The 25,925-nt window shown below is 50.6% G+C and overlaps 1 protein-coding gene and 1 non-coding gene across 2 annotated transcripts; both read right to left on the bottom strand.

Annotated features, from left to right (window-relative positions):
• Positions 1–206: 206 nt before the first annotated feature.
• On the bottom strand, positions 207–23,140 carry Erbb3 (erb-b2 receptor tyrosine kinase 3). Its single transcript, XM_052165720.1, is given in 29 exon segments — positions 207–2,477; positions 2,628–2,928; positions 3,285–3,356; positions 3,490–3,678; positions 3,776–3,873; positions 3,988–4,134; positions 4,300–4,375; positions 4,822–4,977; positions 5,178–5,363; positions 5,708–5,806; positions 5,938–6,057; positions 7,053–7,188; positions 8,865–8,918; positions 9,701–9,855; positions 10,034–10,124; positions 10,932–11,064; positions 11,236–11,441; positions 11,824–11,914; positions 12,291–12,364; positions 14,880–15,000; positions 15,106–15,219; positions 16,576–16,717; positions 16,825–16,943; positions 17,088–17,153; positions 17,728–17,853; positions 18,454–18,640; positions 19,605–19,756; positions 22,942–22,996; positions 22,998–23,140. Coding segments are annotated over 29 exon segments (4,020 nt in total). The 5' UTR covers positions 23,025–23,140; the 3' UTR covers positions 207–1,950.
• On the bottom strand, positions 12,807–12,879 carry Trnak-cuu (transfer RNA lysine (anticodon CUU)). Its single transcript has one exon. It is a non-coding gene; the product is annotated as a tRNA-Lys (tRNA).
• Positions 23,141–25,925: the final 2,785 nt, after the last annotated feature.

The raw sequence follows: 25,925 nt of genomic DNA, 5'->3' as shown, positions 1-25,925 counted from the left end.
GCATTGCACTCACATGCACATAGCACCATTCTGAAACTCCCACTCTCTCCCACACAATTAAAATCTTAAAACACAAGTAAAGCTTGATTACCTTTACTCAAGACAGAACGACAGAAGCAGAGAGGCCACCCATTGTTAAGTAAAGCAAAGAGATGGTCTCCTGCACTTTTCACTTTACAGGAACCCACAAAAACAAACCAAGAAAACATTGTTGACATTTTTATTTGGACACGTATAAAAACAAAACAAAAAACTTTAATGGTACAAGAAGACCTTTACACCCCCAGTTCCCATCCAGGAAGACTTGAGGTCTGAAGTTGGATCCTCTATCTCACCAGAAGTTTCTCATTACTGGTTGAGAATAGCTCCTAAAATGAGTCTTGGATCCTTTGTGAATTGGCTTGTAAGGAGTATATATCTGCAATGTGTACAGAAATGTCCAGTTACTTTTCCTTGTGTCCACTCCTTCCTGAGATGAGAGGCCTGGAGGAAAATGTGGCTGGCGGCATTTGCTTGATTCAGTGCATAAACAAAAGGAGTCTGGTAGCTCACTCATGTAGCTGCCACGGCCTTTGAGAGGTGAAGACGGGATTGCTGAGTGTTCCAGGCTATCTTGGGGTACATAGTTACACACACACACAGACACACACACACACACACACCCCACTTTATAGTAAGGGCACAGGCATGGGAATTGGGAAGATTTTGAATCCTGAACCTGTGGCTTTACTTCTTCAAGGCTCAACCCCCGTTTTCTGAGGTTTTGCTGTCCACAGTCTTAGTAACCTGTGATCAATTGCAGTCTGAAAATGCTGAACGACAAGTTCCTGAAATAAATAATCCCTACAGTTTACATAGAACCCGTTCCGAGCAGCATGATGAAATCACAGCCGCCCTTTCCTGTTCCACTTGGTGGATGAATCATCCCTCTGCCTAGTGCACCCACACTGAATAACCTATTTGCTCTTTGGTCACTTAACCACCTGCCTGGTTATGAGATTGACTGACAGCGATATCATATAGTACTTGTGTTCAAAGACTCTCATTTTACCTAAAAATGGGCCCAAAGTGCAAGAGTTGTCATGCTGACAATTCAGATGTGTCAAAGAGGAGTGTTTTTTGTTGTTTGTTTGAGAAAAGGTGGAAGTTCTTGACTTCACATGGGGGGGTATTATATGGTAATGTCTATAATAACAAATCCATTAAATTAGAAAAATAGAAAAATCAGTACAACCTCTGCTGTGGCACCTCAAACTAAAAATAATGAGAAGTTCTTAGTTAAGATGGAAAAGCCACTGAACACAGAATTCAGTTTTGTATACCAACTAAAATACTTCTTGGAACACTCATAAAGACTCCATATTGGTGAAACAGGGTGGGTTCTACCTCACAAAACCGGAAAGATTGTAACTGAGACAATGCAGGCAGAGTTCAGCAGGAAGACGCCTGGCTCACAGTGCACCTTCAGGTCATAGTTCCTGGTGTCTGCTCTTTACTCTTCAAAGCATTAAGCTTCTCTCAATCTTCCCCTGGGATTAAAAGTCTCATAGATAACAGTTTACTTTCCTCTTCTGTTTGATCTCCCCTTCTTTGGAGTCTGATGGGGAAGAAAGTCTAATCCCAGTGAGTAAGAGCCTGAGTGAAAGGGTCTGGAAGCAATCCTTCATATCTCCAGGGTGTCTCCCTGAGGAAGCTGAGGAGCGAGCGGGATTGGGAGAGGAGATACAAAGGGAACCTTCTCTTTCCTAGGGCTGAGAAGAGCGTGCACAGACACAGCTGGCTGTGTACCGCAAAAGTTTGTGAGGATATGTTGAGAGTCTCCAAGAAATGGATGGCATTGTGTAGGACTGGAGAAATGGAGGTGGGACCTCAGAGAGACGGTGAGGAAGGGTACCCTCAGAGAGGCACTAGCTGCCATCAAATGTCCCCAAGAGTCTCATGAAGTAGAGGTTAAGTTCTCTGGGCATTAGCCTTGGGGAAAAGCCTGCTATGCCAGTAATCAGGGTTGTCAAAGGCAGAGTCAGTGGCTTCTAAACTACGCAGAGTTTTGAGGCGGGCATAACGGACATGGGGGGCTTGATGTCCAGGCCCCTGGAAAGCTCGCATCTCCTCATACCCTTGTTCAGCTGCCGGGCAGGCCCCCATCGCTGCATAATCCCCTCCGGCGCCACCCGTACCGCGCCTGCGGTTCATGTATTCATAGTCCTCATCAGGAGTTGTGCCAGCAGAGGGCACGATGGCCACGGGATGGAGTGGGCAACTCTGTGTACTGCCCAGAGAAGCACTGAGGTCTGAACCCACATCCATGTACTCATAACCCAGCTCTTCAAGGGAGCCAGGCCTCGGGGGCCGAGCTGGGCTACCCCTTCTCTTCCGGTTCATGTATTCATACTCCTCATCCTCATCTTCCTCTTCGGTACCCAGCACAGAACTGAGTCCTACTGACGAAAGGGTGCCTTCCCGGGAGGAGGATGTACCTGTGGTTGAAAGAAATTCTTAAGAATTCCATAGAAACAACCAGAAGGAATGGGGGTGAGTGAGTCATCAGAGAAGATGAAAGTACTAAGGGGAACTCGGAGACAAAGACTAGAAGAAGATTTGAGGGAAATGCTGGAAGAGCAGGGTACCTCTGAGGTGCGTATCTGGCATGACGTAACCATTGCCATCCTCTTCCTCTAACCCCGGCGGGGAGAGCGGGGTGACAGGAGTAAGCAGGCTGTGTCGCTGCGAATGGTAGGCACTGTCCCCACGTGGCCGTGGGCTCCGACTCCGACTCCGGCTCCTACACACTGATATTCTCTCTTGGAGTTCGGCCTCAGAGCCCGTCACGTGGCCCTCGGATGACTCCGATGCTAGACGCCCCCGTGGAATCGGGTGCAGGGAGACGGGACGTGAGAACTGTTCAGGACCCCCCAAAACCGCAGAATCCTAAAGAGGGAAAGTCACAGGTAGCAATACAAGGGATTAGACAGAGTGTATAAATGTAAAGGCTTAGAGGGAGGTGCAGTTGCTCAGGGAGGGCTGTCTCTGTTGCAGGATGCTTATTAAACCTACAAGATTTGAAACATCTTTTTCTTTTTCGTATAGAATAGAGCTTATTCAGGGCATGGGGAGGGGAGTTGAGGGAGCAGAGGCAGAGAAAGAGAGGGGGGGAGAGAGAGAGTAGAGGAGTAGAGGAGAGCGAGCAAGGAGGGGAATGGGGAGAGAGAGAGGATGAGGAACAAGAGCTCCATATTTCTATAACCCCTTCCAAGCCCATTAGACCCTCTGCCAGCACATCTTACCAGACAAGCCTCCCCGAGACTGCTCTGGTTCATGGGCATGTATCCAGATGAGGGACTTAAAAGACTCTGGCTCTAGGATGGGAAAAGAAAGGGTTAAAAGGAAGGAAGAAATCAATTCTCAGTGTGGAGGCGGATAGGTGGTGGTTCTGAGTGGGCTCATGGTGGTCCATGAAGCAGAACCTGGTGCCCTTAGCAGATATCTTACCCCACGTGGCCGGGTAAGCGTTCCCGTAGGCAAGCTGAGGGCAGAACCCAGTGTGGTCGCCAGGCCCTCCTCCTCGGCCTCCAAGTCTAGGTCGAGGTCCAGTTCGGGCTCCAGCTCTGCTTCCTGTAACTCTTTGGAGCTCAGAGCAGAGGGCTCTGCCGCAGGAGGTACACCAGGCCCGCTGGCTCTCTGCAGAGGAGAAGTCCATTGAAGTGGATTCTAGTTCTCTAGTTCTCCCTAAGTCTTTTCCCCTAAATGACTTTGACACCCTCTGGCCCCTACTCACCTTGATGACCAGATACCTGGGTGGGTCACGGGCCATCCTGGTAAACTCATTGGCCAGTTCCTTAAAGGTTGGGCGAATGTTCTCATCAATCATCCAACCTGGGGGGGTGGGGAGGGAAGATGTGGGAGGTTGAGCCGGAAGAGAGAACAGAGCCAGGGAAGAAGAGAAAGGAGGGAGTCGGTTAGAAACGCTAGGATCAGCAGGCGACTCACACTTGACCATGACCATGTAGACATCGATGGTGCAGATCTGGGGCTGTGCTAACCGCTCTCCCTTCTCTAGCAGGTCTGGTATTTCAGCCAGTCGCAGCCCTGCGTAGGGCTCTGCCCCGAAGGTCATCAACTCCCAAACTGTCACACCTGACCCAGGAAGAAATTAAGTAGTAATTACAAAAAATAGATAACAGGCACGAAGGGAAGGGAGGGTTGGCCTCGCTTCAATACAAGGATTACAAGGGCATATAGTTCCTAAGAGGAGACACAAAAGGGGGGACCCTGAGCTGGTGATGACATAGGGGTGCTTACCATAACTCCAGACATCACTCTGGTGAGTGTATTTCCCAAAGTGGATACTCTCAAGGGCCATCCACTTAATTGGAGTCTGAAGATTAAAGATAAAGGTGCTACCCGTTAATTTTCACAAGTTTTCTTATTTTAAAACCCCAAGTTTGCCGGGCGGTGGTGGTGCACGCCTGTAATCCCAGCACTCTGGGAAGCAGAGGCAGGCAGATTTCTGAGTTCGAGGCCAGCCTGGTCTACAGAGTGAGTTCCAGGACAGCCAGGGCTACACAGAGAAATGCTGTCTTGAAAAAACCAAATACAAAAAACAAACAACAACAACAACAAAAAAAACCAAAAAAAAAACAAAAACAAAAAAAAACCCAAATTCTCCATCACCCTTTTCCTCCCTGAATTAAGTTTTCCATCATCCTCAGCTCCCTCCCCTTGAATCTGCCACGACTCATTTACTTCTCCCAGAAAGAGCCCCTCGACTACTCTGTATTCCACGCTCACACCACCCGCCCACTCCGGCCGCTGTCACCTCACCTTGGCCTCACTGTGTAGCAATTGCTTGTCATCTGGCGGCAACAGGTCGGCCACGCCAAAATCTGCCACCTGGACCTGACTCGGTGACTTGAGCATCACATTCCGGAGCGCGAGGTCCCTGTGCACCATGCTATGCTCTTCGAGGTAATACATGCCCTGGAGGAGGAGGTGGTCTCAGGGTTGGGGAAGTCAGCCGCTGAGCTATAGCAGCAGCCCACACCCTGGGGACAGCTCTCGTGACCTCAAACCCTTGATCCCCCTACCTCGACCCAGACCGACCGACCGACCAACTGACCGACCAACCGACCTTCCCCAGCCAAGCGGTTGCTATCACAGGCCTGCCCTGACTCCCTCACCTTGGCAATCTGTACTCCCCAGTTGAGCAGCAGCTGTGGTCCCAGTGTCTCACGGTGCTGTCGCACATGATCAAGGAGGGAGCCCAGAGGCAAGTACTGAGTGACAAGCTGCAGAGAGGACCCTGGGCACAGGCCCAGCAGCCGTACAATGTGGGCATGGTCCAGGCTGCCAACGGCCAGCATGTGCTGCAAAATATAAGAGGTGTTAGCCAGGAAGTAATGGGTTCGCATATACTCCGCAAAAGCACACCCAATCCAGAGGTCCCCTAACACTCATGCCTAAGATGGATCTAACACACTATTTGCCAACACAAGATCATATGCCTACATGTCCAGAACCAACACTGCCTCTCTTCTAGTGGCATAAAGAATTCCTTTTGGGGGGGGGGAGGGTATAGCCCTGGCTGTCCTGGAACTCACTCTGTAGACCAGGCTGGCCTCAAACTCAGAACTCCGCCTGCCTCCCAAGTACTGGGATTAAAGGTGTGTGCCACCACTGCCCAGCTAAGAATTCCCTTCTTTCAACTTACATCAGTCACAGCCTGAAAACTTTGCCGCCCACTCTTGTCCTCAATGACTTTAATGCAGACTGGAATCTTGATGGATTCACCCTCAGGAATCCAAATCCCCTGGAAAGTTTGGGGTAGAGGGAGGTTTAAAAAAAATCACTCTTTTCAGGCAGTCTCTTGCCAAAATCTTTCTCCCATTTTCCCTGGCCATCTTGTCCCCACTTCTCCAGACTGGGAAGAGAGTCACTCACCTTGTGTACAGTTCCAAAGACACCGGAGCCAAGGACTTTAAGTTTCCTCAGCTCCGTCTCTTTGAAGATTCTAGCCAAGACTTTGTTTGCCTTCTCACTTGGGTCCAGAGGCTCGATGCTCTGAGGAGCGGACAGGGAGGAGATGATCAGAAAAGCCCACTCCCGCAAACCTAGTCCCACCTGCTGCCCCTGGGAGGCCAAGGGCAGCAGAGCTCAGGGCCCAGGGTAAGAAGAGGAGTCCTTAGTCCTGGAAAGCTTCAAAGTTTCACTGAGGGACAACAGACCCTTCAGGAACAGTAAGATTGAAGAAGCTGTGCTGATGAGAAGGGTCAAGAGGATTGGTTTCCTTTTGTGTAGGAGGAGGGAGCAGAGGAGATATGGTGGTGCCCCACCTCGAAGTCCTTTCATACAAAGTTGATTCTTGTTTTGTTTTGTTTCTCTCTCTCTCTCTCTCTCTCTCTCTTTCTTTCCTTTTTTTTTTTTTTGGCTTTTCTAGATAGGGTTTCTCTGTATAGCCCTGGCTGTCCTGGAACTCACTCTGTAGACCAACCTGGCTTCGAACTCAGAAATCTACCTGCCTCTGCCTCCCAAGTGCTGGGATTAAAGGCTTGCGCCACCATTGTCTAGCTGGTTCTTGTTTTCTATCCCTCTTTCCTCTAAGATGAGGGCTTGTTGTGTAGATCAGAGTTGTCTTGAACTCAGGGCACTCTTTCCTGCCTTGGCTGAATGCCAGAATTACAGCCATGGACCCAAATGCCAAAGCTTTCACACGTGACCACTATCTCATCACCATGGAAGGATGAATGCTACCTGTATCTAAGGTACATAAACTGATCCGCAGAGAAGGAAAGCAGTTTCTTCAGATTGTGGCACTTGGCAAGAACAAGATGAGACCATCTTCCCGCTCCTCGGACTGGCATGTACATATATGTGCATGTGTACATGTGTGTTGCTAGGACTGAACCTGGGTCCTTATACATGTTACATCAGCATACTGAGCTGTATCCTTAGCTCCACACCATCCTCTCCAGGGAAAGAGAACCAAGGTTCTTCACTGTCCCCTGGGAACAGACTGTAAAGTATGCCTGCCAGAGTAAAGCTAAATAAACACTCACCTCACCCCGCTCCAAGTAGCGTCTCATAGCCCTTTTGTTCTGAATCCTGCGTCCACGCCAATAGAGAAAAGAGCCTCCCAGAATCAGGAGGATCACAGCCAGTCCCACTGTCACCGCTATTACCAGATGGGGTTTGCTGTGGGATACAGAAAAGGCCAGCATCCTGTGTTTACAGTAGCTTCGCAAATGTCGCTTCTATGGTGTACATCTGAGTTAGTATCCATTTCTACGAATGTCCACGAGCACTGAAGGGGTCGACTTAGACCCGGGGCTTCCCCTTTTAAGCCAGTGTAAGTTAATTTAGGAAGAGAATGCGAGAAGCCGGGCCTCTTGAGCCAAGTGCTAGAGGAGTGCATATATAAAAGGGAAGAATGCCCCTAGTGGACAGTCCCACACCCACGCATACAGGTAACACAAAATGAACCCAGAGTGTTATTAATAACAACAATGAAGAGGACAGGCAATCAGGAAGGGGGGTGGGAGCACAAGGGTAAGCAGGAAGGAGAAAATGGTGGATTGGTCTGATCAAGAGATGTCGCGTAACTATATTACATTTCCAAAGAATAAGTAACAAATATTATTTAAAGTGTATGTGTGTGTGTGTGTGTGGAGGGGGCGGATGTTGGAGATACGGTTCAGCAGTTCAGAACTCCTAAAGAGGACCCAGGTTTGGTTCCCTGAACCCACATGGTGGCTCAGAACCATCCTAACTCTAGATCCATGGGCATACAGCGCCCTCTGCTGGTCTCGCTGAGCTCCAGGCACAAGTGGCACACATATTCATCCGGGCACTATTCATGCGTAGAAAGTAAAATAAATAACTTTTTAAAGGTAGGTATAGTGTTACACGCCTTTAATCCCGGTATGGTATTTGGGAGAGAGAGGCAGGAGGATGTCTGTGAGTTATCAGACACCCTGGAGTTCACACGGCAAGTTTCATACCAGGCAGGGTTATATAGTGACACCCTGTTACAAAAACAAAATAAACAAAAATATAAAAAAATTCTTTTTGTGGCTGTTATTTATTTATTTTTTATCTTTTTGTGTTTTGTTTTTCTTTTTTTTATTCAATATATTCTTTATTTACATGGCTGTTATTTCAAGACTGGGGTTTCTCTTTGTAGTCCTGGTTATTCCTCAAACTTGGAGATCTGCCTGCCTCTGCCTCCTGAGTACTGGGTTCAAAGGTGTGTACCACCATCACCAGGTTAAAAAATAAAATTTCAAAGGGCAGAGTAGGCCATTGGAGAGAGGCTAGCATTTAAGAGCACTGGATGGCCGGGCGGTGGTGGCGCACGCCTGTAATCCCAGCACTTGGGAGGCAGAGGCAGGCGGATTTCTGAGTTTGAGGCCAGCCTGGTCTACAGAGTGAGTTCCAGGACAGCCAGGTCTACATAGAAAAACCCTGTCTCAAAAAACCAAACCAAACAAAAGAAAACAAAAGAGCACTAGCTGTTCTTGTGAAGGACTTATGTTCAATTCCCAACACCTACATAATGGCTCATAGATTCATAACTGCAGTTCCAAGATATCTCACGCCCTCTTCTGGCCTCCAGAGGAACTAGGCAAGCAACTGGTGCGGAGACATAAGTCCAGGCATGGCTCATGGTTTTGTCCCTTGTAGGATATTCTACTGGGTCTCTGGAGTAAGCCTCGCTCAACCAGTTGTATGTGGTTTTGTGAGAGTACCTTTCACGGTCCCACAAAACCACATACATACAAAAATTTAAGAGGCAGAATGAATAGCATGGCTCTTCCCTGGACCTTTCTCCCAAACATTCCCGAATCCCACAATCTCCAAGCCGATCTTACCTCATTAATACCTCTGTTTGACCTAAACAGTCTTGTAGTTCTGGTCCCTTACACCTAGAAAAGAAAACCCCCTTCTTAGACAGTAAGTAGACAATAGAGGACTGGGCCACCAACAGGTGACTACACTCACTGCCACCCCTGAAGGCCTGAGCTTGATCCCTGGGAACCATGCAAGGGAAGGAGAGAATTAACTTCCTCAAGCTGTCATTTGATCTCCACATACACACTGAAGCACACATTCACACACAGTTCCCACATTCACAGTGAAGAAAAGTAATTAGATGAAAAAAGTTTCGGGCTGGAGAGATGGCTCAGCGGTTAAGAGCACCGACTGTTCTTCCAAAGGTCCTGAGTTCAAATCTCAGCACCCACATGGTGGCTCACAACATCCTTAATGAGATCTGATGCCCTCTTCTGGTGTGTCTGATGACAACTACAGTGTACTTACATATAATAAACAAATAAATCTTTAAAAAAAGTTTCAAAGACAATAGAGACTCAAGTCTAAGAACCTCCATACATAAAAGCTTGTTTTAGAACGAACGTACTGTGGCATCCCGTCTTGAAGCCCCAATCCTAGCCCCCAACAGAGGGGACTCCACCCCATCCTTCCTGATAGTTTCATCCTCCGGGTCTGGCTCACTAGTGAGCCTCTGTTGAAGGAAACTCCTGAGCCAATGTTATCCCAGCTTCTCCTAAGTATGGCGTACTCCGGTCCTTTATAGCTGGGAGTGAGTCTTAAGTAGTCAACCCGTCTTCTTGCCGCGCCACACCCTAAGTCTGGGCTCCCAACCTCTCCCTCGCTCGCCCCTCCTCTTTTTCATCCCTTCACTGACCCTTGGGTGCAGTTCTCGTGGCAGGGCCGGCACTCGTTCTGAGCGTCTGGATATTTGTAGATCGGACCTTTGGCACCTAGGATCCCATGCGGGCAGCTGTTCACACAGTGCGGCCCATCGCGAAAATGGGCACATTGTGCACAAGCGTCGGAGCCCTGAGTAGAAGGAGGAGGAGAATTGACAATGAAGTGCCAGGGTTAATTCCAGTCAGGGCCGGCCCATCCCCTCGGCATCCTCCATGTACAAACTCCAGGGCTATCTGACCTCCCTGGGCTGACACAGAAGTTTGGTATTTCCCCATCTCCCTTGCAGATCCCAAGGCTGCTACTATACCGAGCCATTGCACGTGCTGGTGCCCTCCATGGGTAGGCATTCTGGATGGCAGGAGAAACACTGAGCCTCATGAACAAACTCACGGGGTTCCCTGTAGTGGGGGACACAGGGAGGGATCACTTCTGCCCTTCACCCCCTTCACCTGCAATGAAGACCTTCTACTTCACACCCACCAAGACACGAGCAGAAAGATGCCTACAAAGTCAGGTGAGACGGCTTACATCTGTAATCCCAGCACTTTAGAGACTAAGGAAGAACGATTTCCCTGAGTTCAAGACCTGCCTGGGTTACAGAGTGAGGTGCTGTCTAAAACAGAAGCAAGCAGGCAGGGCAGCAAACAAGAAAGCCAGAGAGGGTCAGGTGTGATGGTACACACCTTTCATCTCAGCACTCGGGAGGCAGAAGCAGGAAGAGCTCTTTGAATCCTGTCTGGTATACATAGTAAGTTCTAGGTCAGGACCTAGATCCTGCCTGCCTGCCTGCCTGTCTGCCTGCCTGTCTGTCTCTCTGTCTGTTGTTCTCTCAAACACACATGGTGGCTCATAGCTATAATCCCAGCATTTAAAAGGTTAAGGCAAAAGGATTACAGAGTAGGCTGGAAGGAGGGGCGGGAGGGAGCTGAAGAGGGAGAGGGAAGGAGATGGAAAGGGAGAAAGAAACTCAGACTAAAGGGCTGGAGAGATGGCTCAGTGGTTAAGAGCACTGACTGCTCTTCCACAGATCCTGAGTTCAAATCCCAGCACCCACATGGTGGCTCACAACCATCTGTAATGGGATCCTCTGGTGTGCCTGAAGATAGCTATGGTGTATGCATGTACATTAAATAAATAACCTGAACTACTCCATCCATCCTTGGGCCTTACTCCCACCCACCCTCTTGGCCTTCTCCCCACTGTACCCTTGCAGAAAGTTGCAGTGAGTCACACAGACACCGTCCCGGCTGTAGTTTCGACAAGACAAGCACTGACCCGGGCCTGGGCCCCAGCATCCCCCAGAGGAGCACAGCGGATCACACACTTTGCCCTCGGCCTCTGGAAAAGAACAGACACATTAGGAAGGCTCCATGGACACCCACGAAGCCCTCTGAAGGCTTCTTCCTTCTGGCCTCCCCTCTCACAGCCCCTCCTCAAACCTCTTCTACTTTCTGAATCCTCTCACCGCCCCGACCCCTGTTCTCACTCCCGGGAGACCCTTCCTCTCACCGCACTCTCCCGGAGGCCGGTTGTACTTGATGTCAAGTCTCTCTTCCGAAGGCCCCCGAAGCAGTCTGGTCCAGTTCAGAGAGTGGTGGTAACAGAGCTGCTGATTGGCACTTATGTAGACACGCCCAGCGCTAATTTCCTTCAGGGACCGGAAGCCCAGAGATGTGACGTTCAAGTTCTTCATGATCAACAAGGAAAAACCTCGGCTGGAATAAGGAGTCGGAATTAGAAGACAAACCACAAAGGGAAAATTAAACATGCGGGGGGGATGGGGGGCTTACTTTCACTCAACAAATTTGCTCCAGGTTAAGTTAGACCTGTGGAGAGGGAATTAACTTTTCTGGTAGGTTTGTTTTTTGAAACAGGTATATGACTGAGGCAGGTCTGGAACTTGCTCTCTGGCCCAAACTGGTGAACCTCCTGTCGGTGTTGGAATTAACCACATCTGGGATTACCCTGACATTTTGCCTTTCCCCCACTACGCTAGCAGGCTGTTAGGGCCCGTTGGTTGAGAAATACCCTGTATATCATAACAAGATGCCCACCTCACTGTCTAGGGATGCTACCACCTTCACACCCAGTACTCACTTGTAGAGGCTTCTGCCCCCGATGGTAGTCAGGTTGGAAAAAACACTGAAGTTGTGCATGTGAGGGGGCCAGGACTGGATGTTTAGGTAGCCTGAGGGTAGGAGAAAGGTGTATAAACAGAGTCTTAACCCCTGCACCAGGTTCTCAGTAACCTGCCTCTGGAATAAGACTTTTCATTTTTCTTTCCATTTTTTGAAGAGTTTATTTATTTTATACATGAGCGCTCTACTTGCATGTATGTCTGCATACCAGAAGAGGACATTAGATCCCATTACACATGGTTGTGAGCCACCACGTGATTGCTGGGAATTGAACTCAGGCTCTCTGGAAGAGCAGACAGTGCTCTTAACCACAGAGCTATCTTTCAAGCCCCACAAGTGTGACTTTTCTTAAGTGCTTAAACTGTAAGGTGTGCCCATATGTGCCACCTGCTCCTTCCAGCAGGGGAAGCCTGCTCTCTTCCTCACCTGTAATCTCTCGGACTGTCCTGAAAACATTGAGCTTTTCCGGGTCCAGTGCAGGGATCTTGTGCCAGGGGTCACTAAGGGAACAGTAAAAACTTGTCAACAAAGGAGAGAGATATGACTCAGTGGTAATAATACACCGCACCTCAAAACATGTTTTCTAAATGTCAATGTCTTCCTCGGTGCTAGGGATAAAACCCAGGGCCTTGCCCATGCTAAGCCAGCATTACTAACACAGCCTCAGTCAGTCTTCACCTAAGGAAACAGAACTCCTTGGAGAAATGCTGGTGGTGGGGAAGGGGAACTTGGGGGGGGGGACATAAATATACTGAGGCCTGGATCATCTTATGCCAAGAAGAAAAGGAATACTCGAGGGCTGACACAGCCAGTAATGTCACTGGCCATGCACACCTAGAATTCTGACTTTTTTTTTTTTTTTTTTGTCAGACCTCTGCCAATTTTTTTCTTAATCCTTTCCAATCTCCAGACTTCTGACCACTTCTTTTGGGCAAAATTACCCGCCCAACGTGGGGCTCGAACCCACGACCCTGAGATTAAGAGTCTCATGCTCTACCGACTGAGCTAGCTGGGTGGCGGTGGCCATGCACACCTGACAACCCCCTATGGTGGCTCACAACTGTCTGCGACTCCAGCTGCAAACACTGGGACACCCTTTTCTGGTCTCAGGCACCAGGCATGCACATGGTGCACAGACACATACGCGGGTAAACCATCCATGTACATAAAACAAACACACCAGGGCAGAGGTGATAATAGCACATGCCTATAGTCCCAACACTAATACTTGAGAGGACAAACAAGGGTGGCAAGTTCAAAGCCAGCCTGGGCTACAGTGTGCGAAGATTTTTTTTGGGGGGGGGGGCGTTTGGTTTTTTTGAGACAGGGTTTCTCTGTATAGCCCTGGCTGTCCTGGAACTCACTCTGTAGACCAAGCTGGCTTTGAACCCATAAATCTGCCTGCCTCTGCCTCCCAAGCGCTGGGATTAAAGGCTTGCGCCACCACCGCCCAGTTGATATTATTTAATTTTTCTGGTTTTTTTTTGGGGGGGGTGTTTTTTTTCCGAGACATGGTTTCTCTGTGTAGCCCTGGCTGTCCTGGAATTCACTCTGTAGACCAGGCTGGCCTGTAACTCAGAAATCCGCCTGCCTCTGCCTCCCAGAGTGCTGGGATTACAGGTGTGCGCCACCACCACCCGGCATAGATATTATTTAATCAAAGAAAACAAAAACAAAATTAAGATGAGGGGTATGTATATAAAGAGGAAAAGAGAGAAATGATTAAAACAAACAAAACTATGTATCTGGGTATAGCAGTGCTTGGCTGTAATCCCAGGACTTGGAAGGCAGAGGCAGGTGGTTCTCTGCATTTGAGGCCAGCTTGGTCCACAAAGCAAGCTCCAAGACAGCCAGGGCTACAGAGAAACCCTGTTATGAAGAACCAAAAAAAAAAAAAATTAAATAAAAGCATGTATATTATGCTATTAGGGGAATCTAGGCAAAGTATGTATGGAAAATACATCATTTTTATAACTGAAATGCCCCTTTAAAGTTATATCTACATTAAAAAAATTAAAAGAGGTGGCCACCAAGCTAGTTCAGCAGAGAGAGTTGATTTGGCAGAGCCTTAGGATCGGGTTAATCCCAGGCTTCACAGGGGAGAAGGAGAAAACAGATTTCCAAAAACTGACTTCTGAGTCCCATACTTGCTGTAGTACATGATTGTATGTCCCATACATGCATGTACACACACACACAGGTCTACATATACACATACATACATGTCCACATACACAAACAAAAACTAGGAAAAATTAATCTCCAGATAAGACTGGAAAGATGTCTCATCAGTTAAGAACACTGGCTGCTCTTGCAGTAGGCTAGGGTTGACTCAGCCATCTGTAACTTTAGTTCCAGGGGATTCAACAGCCTCTTCAGATTTCCGTGGGTACCAGGTAAACACCTGGTGCACAGACATGTGCATGTAGGCAAAAAAAACTCAGGTACATAAAATAAAAATAAAATTAAAATGATGTGAAAAATAGACAATGGTTTTTATTATTCTCAGTTGCGGGTTTATGCAGGTGCCCACTGAGGCTGGATACATTGTAGCAGTTACAGATGAAGAATGGTGCATGGTCTTAACCACTGCGGGTCTGGACACCTGAACCTTGTCACTTCTCAGGGTAAGACTGAGCACCTTGGGGAATGTCCTTGAGGATGCAAGCTCCAGCTGGAGGTGGAGTTATGGATTCTCTTGGGCCCTTTAAGCCCCATGAGACTTCCTGACTTACATTTCTATATTGGATTTTTTTTTTGTCTGGTTGGTTTTTGTTTCTCAAGAAGGGGATTTTCTATGCATCCTTGGCTGTCCTGGAACTCCCACTATAGACCAGCCTGGTTTCAACCTCACAGAGATCCACCTGCCTCTGCCTCCTGAGTACTGGGGCTAAAGGCATGCACCTGGCCGTGATTAATATTTCTAGTCAGCTGAATGTAGAAATCTAAGTCATTGAAATGAACCATGTGGTGGATAGGGCTGTGGATTTAGGGTGAAAAAGCAGAATCTCTAACCCGTTGAGGCCAGTGATGAGGAAGTCCAGGTTGCCCAGGATCTTGGTACAGTTCACGAACCCATCGATGTTGCTGGAGTCCACCGTCTGGTAGCGGCTCCCAGAGCCGGTCCCCTCACAGGCTGCAAACACAGAGCAGTCTCAGTGCTGGGTTCTGAGTCACCTCATAGAAGAAGCTGGCTGTAAGCTCTCCTCAGTCCCTGCCTCTTCACCCCTCACTTCTTTACCTTTTGGGCACAGCCCTCCACAAGGCTCACACATCTTGAGTCCATTCTTATCTACTTCCATCTTGTCAGGAGGACAAGCCCTGACACAAAATGTCTGATCCACCACAAAGTTATCTAGGAAAGAAAAGAACACCATTAGAAATGAGTAAGAGACAACCACTGACCACCCCACCCCGCCTGTGCCCCCGCCCTTTTCTTTGTGCCCCCTGCACCTTCCACTCTGCCCTGGGATTTGCCCCACCTATAACTTAGGGTTCCTCAGGTATGTCCTACAAATTAGTCTCTTTTTCTTAAGATGGCCTCAAGTGACCCCCTTTTTAAAAAAGAAGAAAAAGAAAAAAAAAGAAGAAAAAAGAAAAAAAAGAAGAAAAAGAAGAAGAAGAAGAAGAAGAAGAAGAAGAAGAAGAAGAAGAAGATTGAAGAGGCTGCAGTGATGGCTTAGCAGTTAAGAGTACTGACTGCTCTTCCAGAAGACCTAGGTTCAAATCCCAGCACCCAAATAGCAGCTCAGACCTATCACAAGATGTAACACCCTCACAAAGACATAATACATGCAGATAAAACAACAATGCAAAATAAAATAAAAATAAATACATTTTAGAAAATGGTTTTCGGCCAGGCAGTGGTGGCCCACGCCTGTAATCCCAGCACTTGGGAGGCAGAGGCAGGCGGATTTCTGAGTTCGAGGCCAGCCTGGTCTACAGAGTGAGTTCCAGGACAGCCAGGGCTACACAAAGAAACCCTGTCTCGAAAAACCAAATCCAAAAAACCAAAAAAAAAAAAAAAGAAAAAAGAAAAAAAAAAAAGAAAAGAAGATGGTTTTCATAAAAAAAGATTTACTCCTATTTATTTTATGTAAGTATATACATACAATATACATACACACACAATACATACATACACATATATGTGTGTGCATATATTTATGTCTACCACATTTGTGCATTTGTGTCTGGTATCAAGGAGTCCAGAATAGGTATGAGATACCCAAGAACTAGTGTTATGGCTGTCATAGGCTGCCTGATATGGGTGCTAAGAACTGAGTCCTTTGGAAGGGCAGCAATTGGTCTCAGCAGCTGAGCCATGTTTCTAGTCCTGGCATCAAACTCTTCATGTAGCTGAGGTTGACCTTGGTCTCTCATCCTCCTCCCATCTCTACCTCAGAGTGCTGGTATCACAGTACACTATGGCACCCAGTGTCTGTGGTACTGGAATTATCAAGCCCAGGGCTTCACACACACTACTAGGCAAGCACTGTCAACCAAGGTGCTCCAGGCCTCTTAGTTCTTTGTTGTTCCAAGTGACCCCTCCCAGAAGTCTGGCGGCAGGGGGGCGGTGCACTAGGTGAGGTCACGTGATCACATCTAGGTTTCCCCCCAATGATCACCTAACTTAATCCCTTTAGTATACCAAATTTTTTTGTGTTGAATCTATAGTTCTCCCCCCCCCCCCCGGCCCCCAGACACTTACGGGGACAGCTGGCAACACAGACTCCTCCGTACTGATACTTGGTATGGGGGTTGGGCTCAAGTTGGAACGTTAGCTTGTTGTACACAAGAGGCTCTGGACACCGGGGTACACAGGCCCCGCTGTCATTGAAGCGTCGGCAGGCCTGGGAATATAAAAGACTCCTAGAATTTCTATTTTCTATAGACTCCGTCTCCTCCCCAAAGCCTGTAACCCCGCGTCAGAGCACAGGCTGATGGTACCATTACATACAAAGCAATCTGTGTCCTGGGGTCCAGAGCAGCCTCCCGCACATTCATCGTGGCAGCACTGGTTAGGATTGGGCCCAAAGCAGCGACCATTACACTGAGGGGCACAGATGGTCTTGGTCACTAGGAGAGAACACACGATGATCAGGGATAAACGCAGACGCCATCGCTCATTCTCAGTGTTCGGACAGACACGGGCAGGATCGCATGGGTAATGGGTATGGGACGGTGTGGGCTTTAATTTTTTAGAAGAAAATTCAAACCCACATATCTGGCAGTCTTCTGGTCCGGGCCCCCAGCATCGCCCCTTGCAGGCCTCATGACAGGGTGGACCTGGTTGGGAAGCGAAAGGACACACAGGCCCATTAGAGCTGAGAAAGGCTTGCTTGGATCAACAGGGTATGATGTCAGCACAGAGGAACCTCAATCCCAGGAAGCAAGAGCCCTGGGCAGTGTCCCTCCCTGCCCTTGGAGAGCAGGGCTGGGCTCAAGTGAACCTGTCAACAAGGGGTGGGGCTACTCCTCCACACTACCCACTGGGCAGCTGAAGGGGCGGGACTGGGGCAGATGCCAATCTCAGCCCAGTGCCATCCCAGGAACTTCGTTCCTTCCAGACAAGCAGATTCTGTGGACAGGAGCAGTAGGCTAGCTCAGGCCAGCTGGGAGAGAGTATATTGGCAAGAGCAGCAGGGAGCTAGCCCAAAGATCTGGCCTGTCTCCTTAGCACACAAGACAACGTTTGCCTCTTTTCCTGATACACTGGTTTGGGTTCCAGGACGGACCTGGCTGGCAGGCTCTGACGCGGTCTGAGGAGCCCGGGGAAGGTGGGATCAGATGAGGGAATGCAGTAGGGATGGGAAAGGAGTGGCTCCCGTGTGCTGCGGCGCGGTGAGCTGCATCCACTTACAGTTCCCCCCGTTGTTCTTCACCACTATCTCAGCGCCTCGAACCCTCACGATGTCCTTCCAGTCAATTGTATCCATGTGGCAAAGTTTGTCATTCTTCTCAATGTAAACGCCCCCTGACAGAATCTCTGTGGTGGGAAGAGAAGCGACAGGCTGAAGACTACCGGCGTGACTCCCCTTCCACCTTCCCGCCAATCCAAAATAGCACTCAGCCGCAGGTAGTCCAATCAGATTCAGGCTTCGAGAAAAGCTGGCCCTCAAGGAGGAGGAGTCAGGCCAAAGAAACTCCCGCCTCCTCAGACACCTGTGCAGATCCGGTTTAGCCGGTGGGGGAGGGGCAGGACGTCCTGATTCAATCCCCTAGGCCTACCTGAGTGTTTTCTAAGCAACTGGGACAGGGAGAGCAGAGAGTGCCCAGGCTGTGTTTAACCCCTACATTCTCCAGCTGGCTGGGGCAATGGTAAGATTCCAGGGAAGGAGGGTTACCAATAGATCTAATTCCCAGTCCAACCCCGCCATCACATAAGGTCCCTCCTTCCTGGAGCAGGTGCCCCCAGCTCCCTCCTGCAACCCTCTCTCTACTGCTTAAAGAATAGTGGACTTTAAGACACCAAGGTAGTGGGCACCCAGGAAGAACTTAGAGTGAGCCGTCTTGGGTCATCACCAAGGAGGTGCCTATCGGCAGGAAGGCTCAGGGGCAAGACCAGAAGGGATCGTCAGGAACTAACCAGTAAGCTGGGTGAATCGGAGCTGGCGCAGAGCATGGCTGGAGTTGGTGTTGTAGTTCAACATGACAAAGATGGCGAACTTCCCGTCATAGACCTGGGTTCCCCGGACCACTCGGAGATTAGGCAAGGGTAGTACAGAGAATTCATTCATGGCCACGAGGACGTAGCCTGTCACTTCTCGGATCCACTGTGACAGAGCAGAACACAGCCGTGAAAGGGACAAAGGTCTGGGGCATCTTCAACTTATTTGTTTGTTTGTTTGTTTGTTTTCGATACCGGGTTTCTCACTGTTTGTAAACCAGGCTAGCTAGCCACAGACTCAAGAGCTCTGCCTGCCGCTGCCTCCCGAGTGCTGGGATCAAAGGCGTGCGTGCACCACCACATGAGGACCTGAATGTTTGGTAAATGCTCTCTACCGGTGTATCATCGTTGCCGCCTGACACCAATCCCGTGTCCAGCCTCCCTGAATTTCCTTTCGTTTCCCCTCCGACTCCCATACTGCACACTGATTCTAGGATTTCATGTATGTTCTGCAAGCACCTCACCACTGAGCTCTAACCCCAGCTCTGAGTTCCTTCCCCGATTTGTAGGGAGTATGCTGTCACAGTACTGTGCCACTCTGCTGAGCAAAGACAACTCACAGAAATGAGGACAGATCTATATTCCCCCCCCCCATCTCTTCCCAGAGTCAGAATAGGAGGAAGGCTGGGGAGTCCCTTCCTCACCTCTCCAGGTGACTCTGGGCCCTCAGGTCGCTTACTAACCGACAGAACACCACCTGTTCTGTCCCTTTCTGGCGGCCAGCTTTTACACACCCCTGGTTATAGGACCAGGACACCCTACCATCACCACCACGAGAGTCACTGTCTCTCTAGGTTTGAGCCTTAAGAACTACTAAATCAGCCGGGTGGTTGGTGGTGGCGCACGCCTGTAATCCCAGCACTCTGGGAGGCAGAGGCAGGCGGATTTCTGAGTTTGAGGCCAGCCTGGTCTACAGAGTGAGTTCCAGGACATCCAGGGGCTACACAGAGAAACCCTGTCTAGAAAAACCAAAACCAACCAACCAACCAGAACTACTAAGTCTTAGGAATGGCAGAAAGGGAAAACCTTTTCTATGGGAAGCGTAGGAGGGACCAAGTGGGGACACTCACTTGCAGGAAGGAAAGGTCAGCGTTGTGTCCTGTGAGCACGATCTCCAGGTTACCCATGACCACCTCACACTTCTCATACAGTTTATACAGCGTCTGGTACTGGTTGTCGGCATCGCCGGTCACGCTCAGCCCGTTCAGAGTCCCAGGACACACTGTAAAAGTGGAGGTGAGACACATAGGTAAGCTGGGTGTGCCCTCCAGGAAAGCCTCTCAGTGCCCTGCTCCAGTTACTACCCCTGCCCTCCAGGCCTCCAAGGGCCCCCTTGCTTCTCACAATGTGGAAAGGTGAAATGTGTACTTTTCCTCATCGGAGTCCCCACTGTACCTCTTTGGGGCACTGATGTGGGCACTGAGGGGTTAATACAGAAGGAAGAAATGCTGGACTTTTCCTCGCCCTGGAAAGGATACTCTTTAGGCAGGGAGCATTTACCCTCTCTTCCTCCACTAAGGCACTACCTTCTCTGCCCCCATCCTGCCTCTCTCTAGGCCCTGGAATAAACCTCTCTTTGGGGCTAGCACACAGCCCCTATTGTGTCTACAGAGGGTGGGATGGGGGCAGAGGGTGGGGGCAGTGCCTGGGGCCACAGTTCAGCCCACAATGAAGCAATTCTATCCAGGAGGAGGGGGCTGCCCCACCCTGCCTCAGACACCCCATCCTCAGTAGCACCCCCCTTACCCTGGAGCTCTGGGCTCAGAAAAGTGACCTCACTGGAGGGAGAAACCCTGGTAATGGGGTGGGGGGGGGGGTCAATGGAAGCTTTGTCTTTAAAGCTGGACGATAAGGAACTGGCGGCCTCCCCCTTCCTAAACTCTGGTTTCCCTCCTCACTCCCTTCCCTTAAGCCAACATGCTCCAGCTACCCACGCCCCCACCCCACGCCCCCACCCCCGGCATCCCTGTGCAGTCCTAAAGTGCTTTTCACCAAACAGAGAAGCCTAAAGAGAGACAGAACAGAGCCTCCACTCCCAAGCCCTCTTCCCAATTTCATTGTCGGAAGGATTCTTTAAAGAGACCGCTAACTAAAGAGGGTTCCCCCAGTAGACACTGCAGGGGAGAGCCCAGGGGAGAGGCCATTCTATTTCAGTTTTTGGGCTTTCACTTTCCTCCCAGGAGCTCTAAGTATCTTTCCTCTGGTGTAGTAAGAGCAGATGGGTAGGGTGGGGTAAGGGGTACCCCACCAGCCACCTGTTCTAACCACCCTTCCCTGAGGCAGCTCAGGAGGCAACAGAGGGAGAGAGAGTCAGAGGCCCCAGCTTCTCCTGTTGGATACATGTCCTGTCTGAGCCCTTCTTTCTAGATTCTCTTCCCTAGCCTCTCTCCCTGATGGAAGGAGTGAGCCAGTTCCAGCAAGGAGGCATAAACAAGCTAGAAGCTCCCAGAGGAACCTGGGAACTCCAGGGTCCTGGGGGTGAAATAAAAGACTGGGAAGGTAAGTCATTTCTGGAACAGCCCCACCCTTGTCCCCTTCCTGGCAGGACACCCCTCTTCCAAGTTAAGGTGCCAACCCTTCCCTCAGATAGGGGAGGAGCTAAGATATCTGCATAGGGAGGTGATGTGTACCTGTGCGTGCATACTGTCACGCATGCATGTACACGGTTACCCTGGTGCAGAAATATATATATTGTTTGCCCCTGGGACCGGTAATGGGGAGTGTTACAAGTGGCCAGTCCATCCCACCTGCCCACAATGTCTTGCACACTCTGTGTCTTGTGCTTTGCAAGGCCCGGCCGGTCTGTGTCAGTTACCTGCCACCCCGAGGGTAAAGTCCATATTTCACAAACAGGGGCAAAGGGCCTGGGCAGGATGGGAGCATAAACAACTACCTAGGAGGAACCAGACAACTTGGGGAGCACAGTAAAGGAAGCAGTGAGAACTGGGGGTGGGGTGGGGGTGGGGGTGGGGTGGGGTGGACTGTGCTCACAGAAGAGGAAAGGCTCAAAGTCAGAGCCTTTCTCTGTAGAGAGCATTGACTGCGCAGACCAAGAACTTCCAGCCCTCAGAAGCCTCCCCTCTATTGCTGGAGCCACACACACAAGGGGACAAAGGGGCTATACAAGGCTTGAGACAGGGCCGGATGCCCAGAGGCTGGGGATGGCGATAAAGGGTAGAGAACCCAGCAAGCCTGCTCCCTGCCTCTTGAGTGGGAATCCTGGACTCGTGGGTTCCTAGTTGGTGGGGGCACCGTCACACGGGACGGTGATCCAGTCACTCCCCTCACCCCTCCCACTGCAGTCTCCGGACCACCCCCTCCACCAGCTGGGAGTGTTCACATCCCAAGATCCCAGGGGCTAAATTTAGGCCCAGCAACTGTGGGGGAAGCACAGGTGGTTTCTCCCACTCCCACTCTGGGGAAGGGGCGCTGACTGTGCCAACCCCTAGTTGAGATCTGGGGGTCGGGGGAGGGGGCAAGATGAACAGGACTCTTAACGATACAAACTCCAGCGCTCTTGAGTTGTCCATAGTCCCAGACACTCGTAGTAACGGGCTCAGATGGCACCAAATGGGGGAAGGGCAGAAGTTGGGTCTAGGAGCCAGTTCACAGAGTAGAAAGTTCAGAAAGTGGGAGGGAGAGGTGACCTCAGTTTGCAGAGAGAAATAGGTCTGATTGTCCTTTCCCCCATAGCTCCAGCTTAGGGTGTATACCCTGGAAATAGTATAGAACGGGATAGATGCCCAACATGTTAATTAACCTGGGTCTTGATAAAGAGAAGTTGGTTAAGTTGGGGACCCACTTATCTTATGGGATAGCAGGCAGCCAAGCCAGCCTCTGCCAGACCTCTCACTGATGTCACCTGGACTTGGCCCTCAGGTTAAACTCAGCCTTCTCAGGACAGCCCCACTCACGGAAGAGGAGGTGCCATTCTTGTTTTCCAGCATTAGAAAACAACAACTTCCAACCCTTGCATAGCCCCGCCCTGTCGGCAAAACAACGAAAACTGGGGGTTGTTGAAACCGGGAAGGGGTGGGAGGGCCAGAGAACTTGAGAGTAAACTGAGACCCTTCAAGGCAAGGCTCCATACGTTTAAAGAAGGGTCCCTGCTCGCCCCACTCCCAAGGCTCTCAAGGGGTGAACTACTGTTCAGCACCAACCAGATCAGAATAAGACCAATTAGAGGGTCAGCGACGCCCCGGGAAGACGGTAGGCATCCAGGAATGCAGTCCCTGCCCAGCCCACTCCAAGAACCTAGACGCACCGTCCCCTCCTCGGTGGTCCGAGCAGACCCGGTATCGCACTCCCCAGCTCAAAGCGTCAGAACCCGAACTCCTTGCCCAGGGTCTGCGAGCGCTCTGGTCGCGCCCCCCGCTTCCAGGCTGCTGGGGCTCCCGCGCGGCTTACCTGCCTGAGAGTTGCCCATCTCGGAACCCCGGGCCAGGCTGAGAAAGAAGCCCAGGCACCTGCAGAGTCCCAATCGCCCTCATGATTCCAGCGGAGGGTGAAGGGAGCCCAGCCGAGTCTGGCCCGGGGGCCCCAAGATTAGGAGGACATCGAAGAGACAGCCACCTGAACAGCCAGCAAATAGGTGGCCGCGGCGGCAGCGGAGGCTGCAAACTGCAACCGGAGCCGTAGTCGGAGTCCGGAGCGGGACGGCAGGGGAGGGTGTCTGTCTGGGAAGGAGGGAGGGAGGGAAGGGGGAAGGGGGTGAGTCACGGCCGCGCCCCCTCCCGTGCGAGGCTGGAGTCCTGATGGTTGTAGCTCGGGACACCCGCCCAAGCGTGCCCGCCGGCCCGCAGCTTGGCTAAGAGGGTCGAGGAGGGGTCTCACTCCAGCAATTTCCCCCGGAGATGGTTAAGAGGAGATCAAGATTCCAAATGTCCCCAGGCCGGGGAAAGGTAGCGAATGCGGGTAGGGAGAGCGCTCCGAAGCCCAGCCCCCAGAAAGCTGGCCTCGCCCATTAACCAAATCACTCAACTCCCCTAGCCGGTTGGATCACTTGAGGGATTTTTTTCCCCCTTTCGGAGTGTGAGTATTTCTATTTTTCGAGTGGGAGGTTGTTTTTTGAGCCCAGCGTTCATGCCACCTCAGTTTCCCCGGGACGCAAAGCCCCGTAACTCATGTACCCGGCTCGGGAACCCGAGCCCCGGAGGCCGCGTGAAATCGCACTGTCTCCGGCCGCTTCCTCCTGCAGACCCGGCGCCGGCTCGGCCTCTCGGGGGGATTTGCCTGGGGGGCGGGGGCGGTTTCCAGCCTGGGAACAGACCCCGGAGTCCGCCTTCCCACTTCTGCCCCGGGGAGGGGCTCCCGCACCTGTCGCCGTCCCCTCTGCTGCCCCCCACGGCCACCCGAGAGAACAGCTGTCTCCGAGGGACCGACCGCGCCGTCCGGACGGCCGCGGTTCCCGCCTCTCCTCCGCGGACCCGAAAGGGCGCAGCAACGCTCACACGGGGAGGCGACAGTGAAGACGGGCGCGGGGAAGTCACCGCACACGACCCCCGGGACCCTGGGTTGCTAGGGCCCGACTGGCGCCCCCTGGTGCCCAACCCCTGGCATTTCGCAGTCCTTACATTGGCATTCCAAGATTTTGCCCTGAGAATTTATGGTCCCCTCCCCCTCAGCGAAGGCTATCTGCTACGATCCTTTCCTTTCTTTTGTTTAGTTTTTTGGTTTTGAGACAAAGTCTCATATAGCTCGTATAGCTCAGGCTGGCCTCGAATACTTTATGTGGCTGAGACTGGTGTTGAACTCGGAATGGTCTTTCTGCTTACACCTGCCAAGCATAGATGTGCGTCACCATGTCCGGCTCTCCTGTTATTTTTTTTTTTTACATTTAAAAAAAATGATATTATTCCTGTGTACATGATAGTTCATGCTCCTTCGTGCTACAACATGCGTACGGAAGCCGGAAGACGACTTTGGGGGAGGTCGATTATCGCTTTCCATTTTTACGTGGGTTGCGAGATGGAACTCAAAGTCACCACCAGGCTTTCTCTGCAAACACATTTAGGTATCTGTGGAGGCCAGAAGAAGTCGTCGAATCCCTGGGAACTGGAGTTACAAATTGTTGTGAGCTGGCGTGTGGGTCTGGGTATCTCACCCTGGTTCTTTGGAAGAACAAGCGCTCTCAAACACTGAACCATCTCTCCAACGTGCTCCATCTCTCATCCTCTTACAACGATTCATTGAACTTGCTATTGTACGGGTGTGCTTATCCACTCCCGGCTTCTCCTGGACCTATTGTGAAATAGTTACACTAGTAAAAGCAAGAGCAAAAGCATTTATGAAGGTCAGCAGAGGCAGGAGGCCAGCAAGTTTAAGGCCATCCTGAACGACTTGGGGAAACACTGTCTCAAAATAGAAACTTGCAAGTGTGGCCGGTGTTTGCCTAGTGTTGCTGAGGCTGTGGCTTCCATCTCCCATACTGGATCCAAACCTGCAAAAGCATGTAGGTTAAGGGTGTCACCTCATCTTTTCAGAGATGGAAAGGTGAATTCTCCCCAAGTCTCTCTCTACCTGGTGATTGAAGGGGAAGGGCTCAGAATTTGACCCAGGATTTCTTAAGATAGTATACAAAGACTGGAGCTTCGTCTAGCTAGGCTCAAACTCCTTTCAGTACTGGGATGTAACTCAGTATTCAAATGTTGCTTAGCTATAGGCACAGATTGAGGTTTCATAGGCAGCACAATAGTGGAGGAGCACCTCCCATCAAGTACCAAAACTGACTACTTTTTTTGTTGTTGTTGTTTTGTTTGTTTGCTTGTTTTGAGACAGGATTTCTCTGTGTAGCCCTGGCTGTCCTGGAACTCACTCTGTAGACCAGGATGGCCTCAAATTCAGAAATCCGCCTGCCTCTGCCTCCAAATGCTGGGATTAAAGGCGTGCACCACCTCCACCCAGCTTTTTTTTTTTTTTACTTTTTTTTTCCCCCAGTGCTGACTACTTAAGGGTCTACTTTTCCACATATATATCCCCTGATCAAAGAGCCTCTCACATCACCACACATTCACCTCAGTTTAGTGTGCTGGATAGTTTTATGTCTGACACAAGCTAATACCATCAGAGAGGAGAGAACCTCAATTGAGAAAATACCTCCACAATGTCAGGCTGTAGGGCATTTTCTTAATTAGTTATTGATGAGGGAGGGCCCAGCCCACTGTGAGGTGAGCAAGCCATGGGGAACAAGCCAGTAAGCAGCACCCCCCCATGGCTCCTGCTTTCCCCCCCATGGCTCCTGCTTCCCCCCCCATGGCTCTTGCTCCCCCCCCCATGTCTCCTGCTTCCCCCCCATGGCTCCTGCTCCCCCCCCCATGGCTCCTGCTCCCCCCTCATGGCTCCTGCTTCCCCCCCCCCAGCTCCTGCTTCCCCCCCCTCATGGCTCCTGCTTC

This window comes from Apodemus sylvaticus, chromosome 20, assembly GCF_947179515.1.
Source record: "Apodemus sylvaticus chromosome 20, mApoSyl1.1, whole genome shotgun sequence".
Taxonomy (NCBI): Eukaryota; Metazoa; Chordata; class Mammalia; order Rodentia; family Muridae; genus Apodemus; species Apodemus sylvaticus.
Note: the sequence above shows the minus strand (reverse complement) of the source record. Positions and strands in the feature narration are given on the sequence as shown.